At 51.6% G+C, this 18,998-nt stretch overlaps 1 protein-coding gene across 2 annotated transcripts in view; it reads left to right on the top strand.

Moving 5' to 3' along the window:
• The first annotated feature begins 213 nt into the window (after positions 1–213).
• Crhr1 (corticotropin releasing hormone receptor 1) overlaps positions 214–18,998 on the top strand; it is a 47,340-nt gene continuing 28,555 nt past the window's right edge. Inside the window, exon 1 of one of the 2 annotated variants that reach the window (XM_057773914.1) lies at positions 214–444. In XM_057773914.1, the coding sequence (XP_057629897.1) occupies positions 412–444 (33 nt within the window). In that variant the 5' untranslated portion in view covers positions 214–411. Of the gene's footprint in view, positions 445–4,673; positions 4,797–18,998 lie in introns of those variants that run through there. The other variant, XM_057773915.1, reaches the window with a different exon arrangement.

Here is an 18,998-nt window from a genome sequence, read left to right as displayed (position 1 = left end):
GCGAACCGAGGAGGCGGGAGCCGGCAACCAGCGGAGGGGCGAGGCGCGGAGGACGGACTGGAGGGGAGGGGAGGGGAGGAAGAAAGAGGAGGGGACGCGAGGCGAGGGGGCGGGGAGCCGAGGCGAGCGGCAGGCGGACCGTGGGGGAGGCGGCGGGGCGACGCGGGCTCCAGAAGGGAGTGAGGTGGCGGCGGGTCGGGCTGAGTAGGGAGACGGCGACCAGACTTGCTCGCAAAGGGCGAGGCAGAGCCGACTGGCGGGGCGGGGCGGGAGGGTGCGAAGCCGGGAGCCTGGGAGCAGCGCAGCGGCCCGGGAGACCGGCCGCCCACTGGAGACCGCAACCGCCCGTTCTCGGCTCAGGGATGTCGGAGGGATCCTGGCATCCAGGACGCTGACGGTGCGAGCCCGAGGATGGGACGGTGCCCGCAGCTCCGGCTTGTGAAGGTAAGAGCGGACCGACCCGCCGGGGATCAGAGGCACTCTGGGCCGGGCAAGCGCAGGACAAGCGTGAGCAGGGATGCTGGGGGAGGGGAGCAGGGAACCCGGTGGGTCCCAGGAAGCTGGGGTGCAGCCTGATATCCTCTACCTGGACCTCTGAAGCCTGGCTTCGGAGACTGAGGAAGAACTCCGGTGGAAAAAAGAAGAGATGGTGGCGAAGCCGTTGCGGTGCCAGAGGAGGAGGGGGTCCGCCCACTCTAGGAACCGGCTCAGCGCGAAGAATCGCTGCAGTCTTAGGGGCCGAAGCGACGTCCCCTCCGAGCCCTGGAGGAGGTTCCCGTCCCCTCCAGACACCCTCCGAGCCGCCCCTGTCCCGGTCCTGGGCGCGCTTTCCTGCTGGTTCCCCTCTATAGAAAGCCTCAGGTTCCGGAGGTAGATGCGGCTGGCGCCTCGCGGCCCTCTATCCACATAGCATCTCTGGGATGCCACGGTGCCGGTGCCTCGGGTCCCAGTGTCCGGCCGGTTCCCTCCACCTCCCCGGGCGCCGCAGCCCCGGAGCGCAACGCTTTCTCTCCAGCCGGCGGCCGCGCTCGCTCGTACTGCTGGGGAAGCAGTACGGCCGCCCGGAGTTTCATAAAGTCTCCAGTAGGCGTTTGCAGCGCCTGCTGGATGAAATTCGGGGGCGACCTGGGGCTGTGCGGGGGTGGACAGAGTCAGGGAAGAGCTAGGTGCTTCGCAACCCGGCCCGCAGCTTAGAGACAGGCGTCACTTCGCTGGTGCCAAGCGCGTCCTGGAGCGCACTGGCTCGCTGGGTACCAGCACCTCAGCGCTGATGCTTGGGAAGATGAATGGGCCTGGGCGCCGCCGCCCCGTCGCTCCAGTTGCCAGGCCTGGGTCTCGGGACTGCTCAGAGACTACAGGGACCTCCTGGGCCCCAAACAGAGACACCGGGTTAACTGTGGCCAGGGCGTTCAAAAGCAATTGCGTTCAAAAGATTTAAGTGGATTTGGGGGCGGAGGGTGTGTGTGTGGGAGCAGTGAGGATTGACTGACTGACTTTTCCATCAGTTATTAAGCTGACTGTACGTTTACTTGCTCAAAAAGTGTTTGAGTTAAATCACTATGCTTTTAAAATGTGACTTAAGCCCGGCTTACCAGTGACTCAGGTTACCATGTCTTCCCTCTCCAAATACTCAAAAGGTTGTCTTCAAATCTGCAATAGTTTCAGTGAAACCTAAGGGCTGGAGCCTCAGATTATTCTCTGGGCGACCAAAGTCGCCCTCAAAGAAGGTGGGGAGATTCAGGGAGGTTGCATAGCTAGGCATCAATGGGAGCATTTTTCCAAAGCTTGCCTGTGTCCTGAACCTTGATCTAAATTCCCAGAGGGGTTATTATGCAGTTGTGTTTTTTTTAAGCGAATTCAAAGATTTGGGCTGTGGATTTTTTTTTTCAAGTTTACATGGAAATCAATAAATGTTCTTTTCTCAAACCCTTATTAGAATTGTATGCAATGACCTGTTTAGAATGTTTCTTAAAATAAAAAGGCTCTTTTTTTTCTCTTGTTCCTACTGGCTAGTAGGCGTTGGGGACTTGTCTCACCTGATAAATTCAGTAATTCTCAGGAAATGCCGACTAAGGGGCAGTAAATGTGGTGTTTGTATGCTACATACACATTTCCTGACGGTAGTCTAGTTGTTTTTATAAATATTAAGTCATTTAGTCTTCATAACCGTCCAAGAAGTAGGATTATATCCTAGGCATAGAGATTCTAAGCCACTTTTTCAGAAAGGGGCACCATAAGCTTGGCGGTAAACAAGCCTGACTTTGCTCTTAGCGCCTGCACATAGAATACAAACCCAGGCACTCGCGGCTCATTTCCAGCTTTTGCCAATAAAAAATCTTAAAACCCACTCTCAATCCCTACCCACTGGAAGCCTGAGAGTTTCATCAGTTTGAATGCAGGACTCTAGGGAACTTGGAGATCATACAAAAACCAGTTCTGTTACTGACGACAACCAGACAAGCCACGCTGGGGAAGGGGCCGATCATTCAGGATCCTGTAGTGAGGGTTCCACATTGAATTTGTTATAGATAGAGCATTGTGGGAGAGTGTAAGAAAGATGAAGAATGTGTGTGTGTGTGTATGTGTGTGTGTGTGTCCGTCCATGCGTGTACCAAATGATGGGAGATGTGTGTGGGGTGTTTATGGATAAGAATACAGGTGAGACACGGTCCCTCGCCCTGTCACCCTACCAGCTACTTTTGCTGGAGACAGGTCTATGCTCTGGTGACAAGTGACTCCTGACAGTGACTCTGAGGGGTGAACCAGGCCTCAGCGGGTTCTTAAAGGACAAGTGTCCAGTGACTTCCAGGGAGGCCAGTTTCATTGCTGTTGTTAGCTTATGACTGTTCAGAAGCATTAGGTACAGTCTGCGAACCAGAAGAGGAAATAACTGTGACATCACCCCATACGTACCGCTGTGACCACTTTAACCATGATCCTTGCCGGTCCTGTTTTTAAAGAGCATGTCTGGGCACTGCTGTGACCATTGGACAGCCCTCTCTTCTGCAGTGTCCCCACCCTAGTTTTGTCCCATGTTATTTCTGAGCCTTCGGAGAGAGCTTGTCCACCGCTGGGCAATGGCCGTAAGTGGCTATGAGTGATCCTCTTCCTATTGTTCCTCTGCTTAAGTAATAATGGGGTTGGGTTTTCTAGAGGTGCTGGGAAGAATAGAAGGGGGGGGAAATGAACGAGGTGGGACTGTAAGCCGTGGAGTATGAAGTGGCCCCGGGCCACAGACCAGAAGCAGAGTAGGAAAGGGAACCCCCCCCAAACAAGGGCAAACCATGGGATTTGATAGCCAGCCTAAGGAGAAACTGGGCAGCTCAGGTTTCTCAAAGCATGCAGACACAAAAAGCAAGAGCCTAGAGCTCAAGTGGAAAATCTATTTCTTATCCTTGTTGACTTTCGACTCCTTGGGGGGCATCAGCAGCCAGCAAAGATCAACCTCACATCTTTAGGGGTCAAACGTGCCCTTTGGCGCCATGTTAAGGTCCATATTCTTGCCAAGATTCTGGCCTCTCGTCCTAGGGAGTGGGAATGATAGGGAAGTAAGGTCTCCGTAGAGGCAGCAAGGTGCAAGGCTGAGAATTTCAATAGCAGAAGGGGTAAGCAGGCCATCAGCTTGGCAGTCAGCAAGCCTGACTTTGACATTAAAGCTCTGCATCCAGTGGACTGTGTGATCTCAAGTAGGTCACCTTCCCTCTCTGAGCCGCAATTTCTCTGTGTGAACTGACTCCCTTTACCTATTTGTCTCTCTGGAACGTTCCCAAGAGCTCCTGGGGGCTGCAGCCTTACTTGGGAAGAGCAGGTCCAGCAAACCCATTCCACAGCTCTGCACCTCTTCATCTGGGACCTCAGTGTGTGGGGACCAAGTATTCTTCTTTGCTTAGTTCTCCTTCATAACACTGGTCCTGAAAACCCAGTGAACACAGATCATCTTTACCAGACACCTACGATGAGGGTTGTGTGCCACCTTCTCCTTTTATTAGATGTATTTGGGATGAAGGAATTCTTGTTGTTCCCGTGGGACATGAATGTCACCTCCGAACGGAGGAGCCAGAGAGAGATGTAGGCTTAGATGAAAAAGTGGCAAAGCAAAGCCTCCTCAGATATGGAAAACACTAGAGTCCCATCCTAAGCCGCCGTGGTTATTACAAAGGAGAACCGAAAGCAGCAGTCATCTGCACAGCTCACAGTGACCTGCAGCCTAAGGAGGCTGGAGACGCAGCCTTGCAAGGAATCTGGAAAGACTGAGTGAGCCCTGCAGGGTCCTCCCCTTCCTGCCTCCTTCTGGGTGACAGGAGAGCTGGGGGTGCTGTCTTTCATCTCAGATTCCACCCCGGCCATTTCTGGACTCTCTGGAACTGAGAGCCCATAGGGGACGGAAAGACAAGCGGAGATTTTGACTACAGTTTTCTGGTCAAATAATGAATTGTTAATTAGAAACGATGTCTGTCCTGTAAGCAGAGACGCTGGCAAGTCATACACCGATTCCTTCTTAAATGCTCTTCACCAGTCATTTGCTCTTGGCCAGGCATTTTCTTGTAGGAGTTAGGAGCATCCGTGAAGCAGATGTGGCCTTGAATCCCGACTCTGCTCTGAGACTCCGAGAAGCAGGGTTAACAAGCACTCTGATCTGTTTCTCTGTGATTTAAAGGACGAGAAAGACGAAGCTGGAGAGATTGCTCAGTTGGTACCGTGCCGGCCGTGAGTGTGTGAGGACCTGAGTTTGGATCCCTAGAACCCACATATAAAAACTTGGGCATGGCAGTTTATGTTCGTAACTTCAACGCTTGGTGAGTGGATGGCGGGTAGAGGGGACGCACAGTAAGACAAGTGGACCCCTGAAGCTTGTTCATTAGCCGGCCAGCCCAGCCTAGCCTAATCGAGGAGCTTCGGTGTCCATGAAAGACCCTGTCTGAGAAAAATAATGACCAAGAGTCCTAAAGATACCTGATACCCATCTCTATCCTCCCCGCACACATGAGCATGGTTGCCCACACTAAAAAGCGCACGTATCACATGTGCACACATGAGCATGTGTTACCCACACTAACAAGTACACGTATCACATGTGAACACATGAGCATGTGTTACCCACACTAACAAGCACACGTATCACATGTGCACACATGAGCATGCATTCTCCACACTAACAAGCACACATATCACATGCACAACACAGCACGCATACGCACTCTTCCCAAAATTAGAAAAAATGGGGTAACCATGACTTCCTGCACTGCTGCATGTGGAATGAAGCAATCCTACTGTGTCTGGCATATAGTCTACCCTTAATAAGCGTGAGCTGGAGCGGTCCTGTAAGATATCCTAGCAATGACTCCAGTCTAAGAAAGGCCATCAGAAGGGGGGAGAGGGGAAGCTGGGATGCAGCTCATTTGGTTGTGTTTGCCTAACATGCAGGAAGTCCTAGGTTTGGCCCCTCAAACTGCATAAACCAGGCATGGTGGCTCATGCATCTGTCATTCTAGTACTCGGGTAATACTAAGAATTAGAATTTCTTGGTCATACTGGGCTACATGGTGAATTTGAGGCCAGCCTGAGCTCCATGAGATCCTATCTTTAAAAAAATCAACTAAACCAAAAATAAATAAAAAATAAAAACTTGAAGAGGATGAGGAGAAGGAGGGCAGGGGAAGATGGGGGCAAAGGAGGAGTCGGGAGGAAGAAACATCCCCAGCGTTTTTCACTTCTCACTTCCTGGGGGAAAGCTAGAGCCACCAGCCTGCAGCTGACCGTGGAAGCATCTGTCACTAAGAGTGGACACCTGCAAGGAGGATGACACAATGTGATTAACTTTGGGGTGTGAGCAATTGCTTTGAAAACAACTCTTTGGAGTCTGTCAGGTAACAGAATATCAACCACTGATTTTCCAAGCAGCAGCTGCTTGGGTGGAAGTAAAAAGCAGGACGGCAGAGAGTGAGGGAGGTAGAGAGGGAGGGAGGCCCAGCCTAGCAGAATTTCATCGCAGAATTGGGACAGGTCCGTCCTCCTGTGTGAAATGGACATGTCAGTATTCTGCTCCAGGACACAGGACCCTGTGTCCAGAGCCACCTCTTGAGATGCCTGATCCAAACCTGTTCTTTGGCGTCATCCACGGGGAAACTGCTCCTGGATCACATGAAGATGCTATGGAAACAGTCAATCTGACCATTGGCCTGCTGGGCCCAGGGAAGAGCAAACTACAGGAGCCCAGAGGTGGTCTGAGTGGCACCCACCCTCCTCACTGTCACCCTGATATCTGGTCTGGTGGGGAGCCAGGGCGCTGAGGTCAGAGTTCAGAAGAGAAACTGGCTGGGCAGGTCCAACTGCTTCACTGCCTGGGAGGGGATCACTGGAACTCAGTTTGAAGTCTCCTGTGTTACACTGAATGGGGCTATCAACCTTTTGGCTTCTTTGGGCCACATTGGATACAGAATTGTCTGGGATGTACAATAAATGCTGGAATGTGGCCAAAAGGCCGTGAGTGGGACACGCCTGGTAGAGATGTAGGACTGTCATGAGGAAGGCTAGGACTCTCGGTTGAGTCCTCAGGCACTGGGAGGTCAGGACATTCAGGGGGATGAGAACAACTTACTGGTCAAGGTCCCTGGCGAGCACACAGAGTGAGAGCTGAAAGGCAGCCTGCCCGGGTACAGGGCTAGGACAGGAGCTGGCTGCATCAAGGACAAGAGTGTCATCTGGCAGAGGGAAGGGTGTAATCTTCCCCTTTGACGTCCTTTGCTTCCCCAGCCCTCTTGGGAAGGGCTCAGTGGTTTCCAGAAGGCCTTTGCTGGTTCAGCGGTCGCCTTCCACTCCAAGGATATTGCTGGTGGGCAGCCTGTGGGTAAAGATAGGAGAAAGGCCCAGGCAGCAGCAGAGTCAGCAAAGTCTTAGCTGATGAGAAAGGATTGGGAAAGAATACAAGTAGGGCATGGTCCTTCTGGGACCAGGCTCTCCTGTACTGAAGGACCAGCCTTACCTGCAGCCTGCCCAGTTTGGACAGTTGTGTTATGATAAAGGAGGCAGTCTTCAAGACAGTCTGGTAGAGAGAGACTTCACTGGCTAACGTAGAGGAGAAAGAGGTATTGAACAGGAACATGAGATCCGAGCAGGCTTGAGGAGGGTGACTTGCATCCTGCCTTGGTCATTCTGGCCTTTCTTTTTTCTCTAGGCCCAAGATGGCATGTACCCCTGCTTCTGAGTGGTCAGTAACATCTGTATCCCCTGACATGTGCTGGGGGGTGATCCCCACACTGGCAAGGCATCTGCATCTTGAGGGCTTCTAGGGAGACATCACTAAGGGTCCAGGCTGGGGACACAAGAGAGCAAGAAAGACTCTTAGAAGCTGGGATACTTCTGTTCCCCAAGGTGGAATTAGAGGTTCTCTGATCCTCCCAGGATCGAGGCAGGAGTAGTCAGAACAGTGGCATTCCTGCCTCCTCTAAATGGTCTTGTCCTGAGTGCATGTCACAACCCCCAGCACCCTATGGGTGGCAGTGGGATAGCTTGGGGTCCTTTCTCTGCGCATAACTGGACCCCATGGTCCAGGGTGAATGCTGCTGCCAGCTGTGCAACATAGGCCAGGAGTGGCAGGCTCATGTGTGCCCTGAGAAACAGTGTCCCGGGGAAGGGGCACATCCCTAATACTAAAACTATAGGAAGGAGTCCTGAGGTGAGAGTCAATTCTGTCGCTTCCTGGTCGAGTGACCTTCGGGAAGTCACCCCATCTCTCTGGGATCCTGTACCCTCTTTACCTGGACAATGATGAGGATTAAAGCAGGAAATGTTTGTGCAGTGAGCAGGCTGCACCCACTAAAGCTCAGAGCGGGGAACCTGCGGGTGCCAGCCGTCTTCCCCGTTCCTCCCCTCAGGCTGAACTCCGCAGTTCCTCCTTCTCCTCTGTGAGGCCTTCTGTAATGAGCTCTGTCCTCCAGCTAGCCAGCTGGGAGAAAGACCACGGGGATTTTCCAGTTCTCTGCAGACTAGCATGTGGTCCCGGCTGCACCCCGTGATTCACCTTGCCAGTCTGACAACACTGGAATTGGTCTACACCCAGTTTATCGACAGCTTGCTTGGGTGTCACAGCAAGGTCAGATTCCCATCCAAGTTTCTAAGGAGTTGCTCTCAGTCTTTGGACTTAGCACACTGGGCATTGAATTGCTTGTCTCTGGCAAACCTGCCCAAACAGGTCATGAGCACTCTGAGCAGCACACCTCTGGGATGCACCTGGGGGTGACAGTCCCCACCCCTGGTACCCGGATCACTGCATAGGCCCTGTATGGCATGATCAGCTCTGCTGTAGAGACTTATGTTAAGAACATCTCTAGGAACGGAGGCAGTGGTGTGGAGCCTAGGAGGAAACCTTGAGAATTATCCTGGCAGGACTCAGTGCTGGCTTCTCTCTCATCCTTATCCCACAGCAGTAGAAACCCTAAGATGCTCGTCAACCTGTTTCTTGTCACGGATGTAAGAGAAAGTCTAAGCATAGTCAGTGTGTCCTAGTGCCCCAGAGAAGATAAAGATGCTTTTCCTTGAATAGTGTGCTATCTACAGCTACGAAGGCCAGTCCTGCACTGTCTGTCATTGGGCTGCGACTCAGTCTAGATAAAAAGACCAGTTCCCATATCTAAGACCCTGTTCTGCCAGGGAGCTGGTCCTGTTCTGGCTGCCCTTAAACTTCAGCAATGCCAACAGTCAGTCCTTCCTCATCTTCTTGGCCTTCTGCCACATCCCACCCTGGAGGAACTGGGAGGAACTGGCTGGGTGGGGTCCGCTGGCCAGGTGGGATCCTTGCCGCCAGTCTCCTGGTCTCAACTTGAGGCCAGAAATAGGGAAACAGAGCCATGGACAGGGAGCACCCAGAACTTCTCCCTGGATGTGGATGGCTCTTTCCCTGTGTTTTCCTTTTTGCCAGGAACCTCCTACGTCTCCCCACTTCTCTTCCTAATGGGCAGACAGGTGAGTGCCGTCAGAATAGGGGTGGCCAAGGCCACTGCTGTTGGCATTTGGTAACGGTAGTTTTGTTTGTTTGTTTTGTGTGTGCCAGTGTGTGCAAATCTGTGTACATGTGTGTATGGTGACCAGAAGATAACTTTAGATGTTATCTTTGGGAACACCCTCCCTCTCCTTAGAGACAGGGCTGGAGCTCACCAATGAGGCTAAGCTGGCTGGCTGTTCACCCTTGGGGAATCTGCGTGTCTCCACCTCCCAACCCCGGGACTGAAAGTGTGCACCACATCCAGCATTCATACATGGGTTCTGCAGACCAGACTCAGGACGTCATTCAGCAGGACAAGCACTTTGCCAGTCAAGTAAGCCCCCAGGCTGCGACAGCAGCTCTTTGCTGTGGGGGCTGCCTTGAACACTGGGATGTCCAAGCACCCCTGGCCTTTACCCATGCCAGTCACTCTTCCCTCTCAGTTTCTGCCAGGCATTGCCTGGAAACTTCTGGGGGTACCTACCTCACATATACAGGTGGAGAAGCACAGGACAGGGCTACTGCCTGCCCCATGATTATTCCTAACTTCTGCTCAGTGGGCCCTGGCCCAGCAGCAGCTTACGCTCCCAAGTGTCCTTGGTAGGCAGCTGCTCGCAAAACATCCAGGCGTTACAGAAGCTTTAGACTTTCTATACTAGACACACTTGCCAGCTGCCAAGCTCATTCTTCCTTCCCAGCCTCCTCAGATCCCTTCTGAAATGCTTCTCCTCCAAGGACATGCTTCTGCTGCTGTGTGGACACCTCCCACATCACACCCGTCTCTGTGTCGCTGATCAAGAGCCCCCTGGCATGTCACTTGCAGGGTCGATGCCCTCACAGCTGCTCCCACACCTGAGATCTGGCTTCTGCCTCCTCAGAGACATTTCTCAGCATTCAGGGATCACACACAGCGCATAACTCCCTGTCCTCTGACTGGGAGCAGAGTTAGAACCCAGTCCCGGTTCCCTGCATCTCTGAGTTCTAACTAAGTTCTACCCAAATCATGCCGCCCATCCTGGCACTGTAAGGAACTCCACTTCCCCATTCTTACTACAGCATAGGGCAGCTCCTGTTAAGACCTGGAGATGTAGAAGCAAAAGAAACTGCACCCACTTGCTTGCATCAGGCTTATAGAAGGGGTTGGGGAACAGGCTGTCCTGCCTCAAGTTGTAGGGTAAGAGCCATGAGCAAGATTCTCTGTTCACACCAGTTTGTCATCTGTACAGGAGCAATGGTAAGAGCTCCAACTTGGGATGGGTTAAGCTTGTTAGTCAATGTTCTGTTGCTGTGAAGGGACACCATGACCAAGGCAACTCTTATAAGGAAAACATTTCATTGAGGTGACTCTGCTACAATTTCAGAGGTTCAGTCCATTATCATGATGGCAGGGAGCATGATAGTAGCAGGCTGACATGGTGCTGGCTACATCTTGCCGGAAGTCACCAGGAAAATGGACCCAGACACTGAGTGAAGCTTAAGCATAGGAAACCTCACAGCCCACCCCCACTGTGACACACTTCCTCCAACAAGGCCACACCTACTCCAACAAGACCATACCTCCTAAAAGGGCCACTCCCTAAGAGCTTCTGGGGCCAGTTACATTCAAACTACCGCAATGGCCCTAGCCAAGAAGCAGAGCAAGGTTTTGCCCGCAACTGGTCCACTTACTTTCTCCTGTCCCCCTTTCACTCACTGGCAGACTCCAGGCCAGGGGAAGATGCCACCCATATTCAGAGAGGGGTTCCCCACCTCAGTCACTGAGATTTAGCATCTCTCTGGAACCCCCCCCCCCAGAGACACCCAAAGGTGTGTCTCATTGTATTTCTTTCTTTTCGGGGGTGCGGGGTTTGGTTCCTTTTAGACAGGGTTTCTCTGTGCAACAGCCTTACAGAACTCACTCTGTAGACCAGGCTTCATTGTGTGTCTTAATCCAATTAGGCACACAGTGCAAGTTAGCCATCATGATGAGGATTGGAGATAGGTTCCACTCTATGTCCCCCCTTTCCCAAGCCCAGCTAATCCACATCGAGGGTGACACCCCCCACACACACACTTTTATAGGTGGCCACAGCTCCTGGGAACAGACTGCAGATGTGATGGGCAGGAGACCAGGCGGGAACAGTCCTGGTAGGGAAGACTGAGTCAGGAAAAAAAAAAAAGCATCCTGCAAAGAGGAGGCCCCTTGCTGTGGAACTGGCCAGGACCTTGGCTCCTTGTTATTATGTATGCACCAAATCACCAAATCTTTCCAAGAGCTCCTGGCTATAAACGTTTCATTCTGACTTGTCCCATTTACAGAACAAGGCCAGGAGAAGGTCCAGTAGTTTTCCCTGGCAGTAAGCGATTCCACTGTGGGGCTCTCTGACCCCAGAGTTAGAGGTCTGGATTTGGGCTTTCCTGGGGGTCTGGGAGCCAGAAAATGTTCATACCTATAGAGGAATTCTGGGAACAAATATCCTTCGCATTTCCCACTTGCGGAAACAGACTGGAAGAGGAACTTGTCCACTGTCCCAGAACCAGCCTGTCAGGGCCACATTTCCTGCCAGAGTGTCCATCCTTGAGCTCGGCTCTCTGAAGTCCAAGGCAGGGATGAGAAGCATGAAGGCAGGACAAGAGGAGGAAGGGCGCTCCATCAGGAGGAGGAAAGGAAAGGAGAAGGAAGTAGGTGTCCAAATGTCTTGGTGGAGCTGGGTACAGTGGCGCATGCCTGCAATTCCAGCAGGAGGAGGCTGATGCAGGAGGATAGCCATGAGTTCAAGGCCAGTGTAGGGCACTTAGTGAGTTCCTAGATTAGAATGAACGCTTGTTCCAGAAAAAATCAAAGGTAGAAAAAGAAGAAAATAAATGAAAGGAGGGAGAGATAAAGGAGCAGATGGAGGGAGAGCGGAAGGAAGGGAGGGGAAGTGCTGAAAGTTGTGGAAATTGGCACAGGACCCTTTGGACCAATAAGTCAGAATGGGAAAGTTGGTCTGTTTGTTCGTTCGTTCATTCATTCATTCATCCATTCATTCATTCATCCATCCACAGGTCTTGCAGTTCATTGAGGTTATCAAAATAGCCACGGACCCTCCCCCAGAAGCTTATAGCCCAAGCAGAGGCCTGTTTCCTCAAAGGCCAAGTATAAACTCCATTGCCCCGTGGGAGAAGCTGGGATGGGACAGGTCCCGCCCTTCCATGAACGAGGGGAGGTTAGAGCAGGAGCAAGGATAAGGAAACACACATTGGAGCTCAAGACCCAGGGAGACAGTCTGGAGGTGGGGAATGCCCAGCCATGCACCCCGCCCCTTGAGTGTAGGCAGATTTTCCCTTCCATTTTTCTTCTCTGCACAACAGCAATTTAAGCTAATTAAATACAACAATACATTATTTCTTGTCTACCTGGAATAATCATTCGCTGCTCACCCACTTTGGGGGGAAACGGGCTCTTTCCCTTGAGATGGGGACAGGTTGTGGCTCTCAACAGAAAGAGGTGGTTGGGAAGGAACTGGCCTGGGGCAGGGTAAGGGGAGACAGGGCTGCATGGGCACATCAGGAAGACAGAGGAAGGACTTGTGACATTGCTGCCCTCTGCCCTTAGTCCGATGTTGCCCTGACTCAACTTTTGAGCATCTCTGTGGATCAGAAGCAAAGGCGTCCCCTTCACATTTCAGCTGGGCTATGAACTGCTTGCAGTCGGAACCACACTGACCCCTGACACTTGGGAGTCCGTGGAGTCCAGGGAGTTGCCTGCGGGGTCCTTCGCTATCCCCAGGAGCCCCATCCAGGTTCAGTCTGCCCATAACTGCACATGTATCTGTAGCAGCAGAGATGGGGGTTGAAGAGCTGATGGCACTTGTCTTGTTCTGCAGCCAGATCTTAGCATTCAGTGCAGTGGGGAAGTCAGCTTGGGGAGAGAAATTATGGTCTATGAGTTCTGTGTGCTTTCACATCTTGGCTTGTTCCCCTTGGCCTTGTCAGGCCCCTCCAGAGTATGGATCGAAACAGACAGAATAGTCAGAGGAGGGCAGGAGGGATGGCTCAGTGGCCAAAGTATTTGCTGCGTAAATGTGAGGCCCTGAGTTCATATCTCCAGCAAAAAAGCCTGGGTTGTCTCGGGGCTCACTAGTCAGCCAGCTGAGCTAATCAGTGAGCTCCAGATTCAGTGGGAGACCCTGTCTCCAAAACAAGTGTGCAAGTGATAGAGGAAGACACTATTGACCTCTGACCTCCACATGTGCACAGACACATGTATCCACATGCACATGAGCACACTCTCCTATGATGAGCACACTCTCCTATGATGAGCATACTCTCCTATGATACACACATGCACAAACACACACACACACACGGTGCGGATGAGAAATGTCAAAAGCAAGGAGCAGAGGTGTGATTTGACTTCACTGGGGAATTGGGGGGGCACCTCTCTGGTCCATAAGCCACGGTCAAGGACCTACGATACTGCCTCTGCCTCATGTAATAGGAGGCTCTGGCTTTCAGTTTCTCCCCAGGCTTCAGCTTCCACACCTGCAAACAGTGGCACTAATAAGACCCAGTTGTCTGCCATCCAGAAGTCTGTGTTGGCTCTCCTGGCCTCCTGGATCCCTCTCAGTTTAGTGCCTGAGTCCCCCAATTCTGGCAGCTTGCATCTCCGTGGGCCAAGAATGCATCTCCTCCAGATTGTACCCACTCTCAACAGACTCACCTCCCTCCAGAAGCCGGCTCATGGTCATGCTATGTAGCTCCCTTAACCCTGTACTCAGTTACACTTTCTTTGTCTTTGTGGTGTTTGTGGTGTGTGTGTGTGTGTGTGTGTGTGTGTGTGAGAGAGAGAGAGAGAGAGAGAGAGAGAGAGAGAGAGAGAGAGAGAGAGAGAGAGAGAGGTTGTCCTGATCTTCTCTGCCTCTGAATTCTTTTACTCTTCTACAAATCAAGTTCTTGGTTTTGGGCTCTATGAAGGTAGACTCTCAGAATAGCAAGGGCTTGCAAAACAAACATGGTAGATGACAAAAAGCCATTTGTTTAGGCTGAAAACCCCTTCCCAAGAGCAAACTTACAGAGAGAGCAGGATGTGACTGAGGTAGACAAGGAGTGGGACAGGTGGCAGCGGGAGCACCCTCACGGCACTTACACCAAGAGCTAAGGAAGATTCTGGGGCCCAGAGGGACCAAGTGGTGAGGACAGCTCTGCTGGCCCCATCTTCCAGGAGCATCCCGTTCCTTGCTCCCAGGAATGTCCCTACTTCCTAGAAAAGGAAGTGGAGTGTCAGGGGGCAGATGACTCACTCAGTCAGAGCTGCACTCTGAGTTCAACAGAAGGGAGAAGAAATGGCTGGGGATACTTGAAGAGGACCCAGTGCTAAGAGGAGGCCATGCCTGCCCCGTGGCTCACCTCCCAGGATGAACTTGGGAAGGAAGGCAGGTCCTGCTTCTGATTCTTTGGGAACTCTGAGGAGGTGGGGGTGGCCCTAGCTGCCTCTGGGCCACATCCCCCTCCCTCCTGTGTCTCCTCGGGTCCCTCCCCAAAAGGTTAATCGTAGAATGGTCCCATCAAAGAAAATTGTACTTGGTGCCTCAAAGACCAAATGGAGCTTCAGTAAAGTGGTTATTTACGGCCTCTAATGAGCGTTTTCTGGGTGTGATTAACCTTTATGCCAAAGTCACACTGGGAACTCGGATGGCAGCTCAGATTGTGCTGGCCTGGGTGTGTGTGGGGGTGCTGGAGCTGGAGCAGGCAGCTGTCAGGCTCAGCCCTCCCACCAGCACTCCAGAGACTTCCGTGCTGCTTTTCTTGCTTCTCCATGACTGTTCCCGCTCCCACTGGGAGTGCCCTGTGCTCACCAGGGCCTTGGTGCAGCTACTTGAAGGCAGACGCCCTCTTTGAGTGGCAGGATGCCCTTGTCTTTCTCGGACTTGATCTCCAAGGCCCCTAAAGATTAGCAGTGAGACAGAGGTTTAATTTGGGGCCTGGCAAGTGGGGTCCAGAATCAGGCACTTGCCTGGGAGGGAACTAGCATACTGCTGGCTTCACCTCCCTGACAGTTTTAGTTTCTCTGCTGACTAGAAATGGCAACTTGCATGAGATACTGTGTTGCGGAATATTTAACTGTCTTCATTTGCTGGGGAATATTACTTCAACTGTGTAAAGGTGTGTTATGTAAAGATGTGTTGCTCTGCCTGCCTAAGGCACCTGATAGGTCTAATAAAAAGCTAAATGGCCAATAGCAAAGCAGGAGAGGGATAGGCAGGGCTGGTGGGCAGAAAGAATAAGTAGGAGGAGACATCTAGGCTCAAGAGAAAGAAGAAGAGAGGACAGAACAAAGGCAAAAGACAGGGAGATGACCAGGGACCAGTCAGTCACCAGTCAACTAGACAGAGTAGGGCATACAGAAAGAAAAGGTAAAAAAGTTCCAAGGCAAAACGTAGATGAAAAGAAACAGGTTAATTTAAGTTAAAGGGGGGAAAAAGCTAGCCAGAAACAAGCGTGAGCTATTGGTAAGCATTCAAAACTAATAGTAAGTCTCCATGTCATGGTTTGGGAGCTGGTTGATTGCCCCAAAGAAAAAATCTGGTATAATACTGAAAACTCCCCCCCCCCAAACTAGTTCTAGAGGCCTATGAGATGGTTCAGTGGGGAAGGGAGCTTGTAGCACAAGCATGAGGACCTGAGTTCAAATCCCAAGTACCTTCATAAAATGTTGCACATCACTGTGTATGCCTCTAAACCCAGCATCAAGAGATAGATCCCGGAAGCTCATTGGGCAGCCATTCTATCTAAAGGACTGAGCTTGCAATCACTGAAAGACCCTGTCTCAAAGAAATAAGGCAGAGAGGAACAGAGGACAACATCTGGTATCTTCCTCTAAACTCCACATTCGTGTGCTGCACACTCTTGGGCATGTAACACATACACACACACACACACACACACACACACACACCACAAAAGTTTAAAATGGTTCTGAAGAGACAGCCACCGGTGTTCAGTGCTAAGGTTGGCAGGATGGATCAATGGAGAAGAGGCCAAGGATGTGGTGGTTTTCGGGATAAAACTACGTTGTCCTGATTTAAGAAGATCCCGATCTGATTTCCTAGAGGTCTGGACCTTGTTAAGAAGTAGAGGAAGTGATGAGAAAAATAGCTTTTTTTAAAATTACAGGTACCATTCCACACTTAATTACAGGGTACACACTGCTCACTACCCCCAATGTGTTTGTGGACTCCAGATTAAGAATTCTCAGTTTTTGACTGGCAGTGGTGGTGCACGCCTTTAATCCCGGCAATTGGGAGGCAGAGGCAGGCGGATCTCTGTAAATTTGAGGCCAGTCTGGTCTACAAAGCGAGCTCCAGGACTGTTACATAAAGAAACCCTGTCCTGCGGGGGGGGGGGTGTTAAAAAAAAAAGAATTCCCAGTTTTAGCTGGGTGTGGTGGCTCACGCCTTTAATCCTTGTGTTTGGGAAACTGAGGCAGGAGGATTTTGAGTTTGAGGTGAGCCTGGACTACGTTGAGAGCCTGTCTTCAAACAAACAAGTCTCCATTAAGAGGAACTCAGCATTAGCCTGGGCCGCTTGAGAGCCTTTTGCTGCAGGCAGAGAAGTAGCTTGCTGACGTGGCTGTGGAAGAGAGTCCCAGCGGGTCCGAGGAGATTCCTAGGAAAAACGCTGGATCTTTTGTGGAAGTGTAATTTCTGAATTAGCTGGAAGCTTTTATAAACCTCCGCAGAGCAGGAGGGGGCACAGGCAAAGATTCTGCCACAGAGCTGACCTTTTGGGGGAGGAAAGACCAGCTTAGGAATTTTAAGAAGCATTTGCCTTTGCATAACGAAGCCCAAGACCTCCGTGGGCGGAAAACGGGTGCCATGACCTGGAACATCCAAGACAGCCAGACTAGCACCAGGGTTCAAGGGCAGCTGAACCTTTGCCCTGTGGCATTTGATTCTTTTTTTCAACAAATCTGGGTTTCTGCTCTAATGAACCCCAGGACATTAAGATGTGTGAATAAGAGCTTCCGGCCCTTGAATTTGCCGTCACCTAATTGGAGCTGGGTCGAGTGTGTGTGGTAATGAGCTGGCTTTCACACGCTCTGAACTACCCCAAGGCCTCCCCTGCGAGCATCCGTGACATGCGCAGGGTACGGGGGGGCATACTCGGGCACACTGAAAGGGTATACTGAGTCACTTTGCTTTGCAGGGCTAAGGAGAAGCTCTGACCGTAAGGACAGCTGAGTCACCAGGTGCTGGGCAGGGTTAGAAGAGACATAGACTGTGTGGGCAAAGGTGTACCTGAGCAGAAGGGACTGCATGGTGAGAGGTGACAGGGTTAAATAAATGGGAATGGGGAGTGATGTTCCTTAAGGGCGAGCTGGAAGACGGAAGCATGTTTTAAGTATTAGATTGATAAGGGTAGTTGTCGGGCGGTGGACTGATATTTTCCAACAGGGTATGCCATTTCTTTAGTTTGCCTGTTACTGAAATGAGATTGATTGATTGATTGGTTGATTGGTTGATTTGTGTGTATGTTAGGAGGTGAAGGGGAGCACGATTTTCTAGAAGGGACCTCTAGCCCCAGCAGCCATCACCCATCTCTGCGGACAGCACAGGGTCCCTGCTGACTCTAAGTGAGCTGTGTAGCTTTGTCATGAAGACACTGCTCTCTGCTTAGCAGACAAGAGCCACCCGCTAGCTTGTGACTTCTCTCCACTTCTGCCTTTGCATTTGGAAAATGGGGCTAATGACATTTCTCCACCTTCTGGAGATTGTGTAGCTTCATTACTGATTAGTAGAGTATGGGAAATTGCTCAAGGCCAGAGCAATGAAAGGGTTTATCCTGATCATTGCCAAGGCCCAGGAGTAGTTCACTGTCCCCAGGACTGATGGCAGAGTGGCTTCTGTACCTGCCCAGGATAGTGGGACTGAGGTCTGCTGAGGAGTCTGAAGCTTGTGTCAGAAAGAGCAAAGAGAGCCCTGGGGTAAGATGAAGGGAGGGTGCTTGAGGCGGGGGAATGAATTAAAGCCCACTAAGGACTTGGACAGACATCAAGGGTATAATGTGGCTGTGCAAGTCACCAGAATTAGAGGTGGTGCTTATGAGGGTGGGTTCAGGCCCTGGTCAGGAATTCAAGTGCATGGTGGGAAAGAAGGCAGTAGCCTGCCTTTGTTATCAACAGATGACAGAATGGGGAAGGAGTGAGTACTGGTGAGGCTGGGGGATTGCTGGGATGGGAGTAGACAGGGGACATTCCTAACAGGTGAACATAGAAATCTGGCCTCTGAAGGGAGACGGACAGATGGATGGGGACATACACACACACACACACACACACACACACACACTTAGCCCAGTCACAGTCAAATAAACTAGGGTTCCATTTTTCTCTGCTATGTGAGGCTCTTATCCTAGGGTCCCCAAAGAGGGAACAGGAGAGCAGAGTGGGGTGGCTGTGTGGAGAACACCCCCAGGGTTGCCATCCTACCTGGGGATTCTTTGCTCACCGTGGTTAGGGCCCCAGCAGAGGAAGAATCACATGCTGTAGTGCCCCTCCCCCACCCCCATGCTTCTGAACTCCCTTGCAGAAGGAATTCCAACAGACACAGCTCTAGCCCATTTCTGCCTCACCCAGTTGAAGCACTGAGTTCGAGTCAGTCTGTCCGTCCTCATTGACCACCCGTCGTGGACCCAAAACACAGAGAGCATCATTCATTTACCTGGCTGCCAAGTGAGAGACTAGTATATATATGTTCTTAGACACGGGGGGCCTGCACTTGCTTTACAGCAAGGACACTGAGGCCCAGAGAGGTCACAGGGCCCACTCGTTCAGATTCTAACATGTAGAGAGGGTGGTAACCCAAGAAAGGGAGCATCGTTGTTGGGGGTGTCCACTTAAGAAGAGACAGCCTTCCAGTCACAGGGCCACGCCACTCCTATCCCAGCAGGGCTGAAATCCTGGAGTCAGAGTAACACAGGGCCCTCAGTAGTGTTAAAGGACAAAGGCCTTCCCTGGAACAAGGACCCATCCTCCCAGACACAATCCTTTCTTCAG

Source organism: Chionomys nivalis, chromosome 7, assembly GCF_950005125.1.
Source record: "Chionomys nivalis chromosome 7, mChiNiv1.1, whole genome shotgun sequence".
NCBI lineage: Eukaryota > Metazoa > Chordata > Mammalia > Rodentia > Cricetidae > Chionomys > Chionomys nivalis.
Note: the sequence above shows the minus strand (reverse complement) of the source record. Positions and strands in the feature narration are given on the sequence as shown.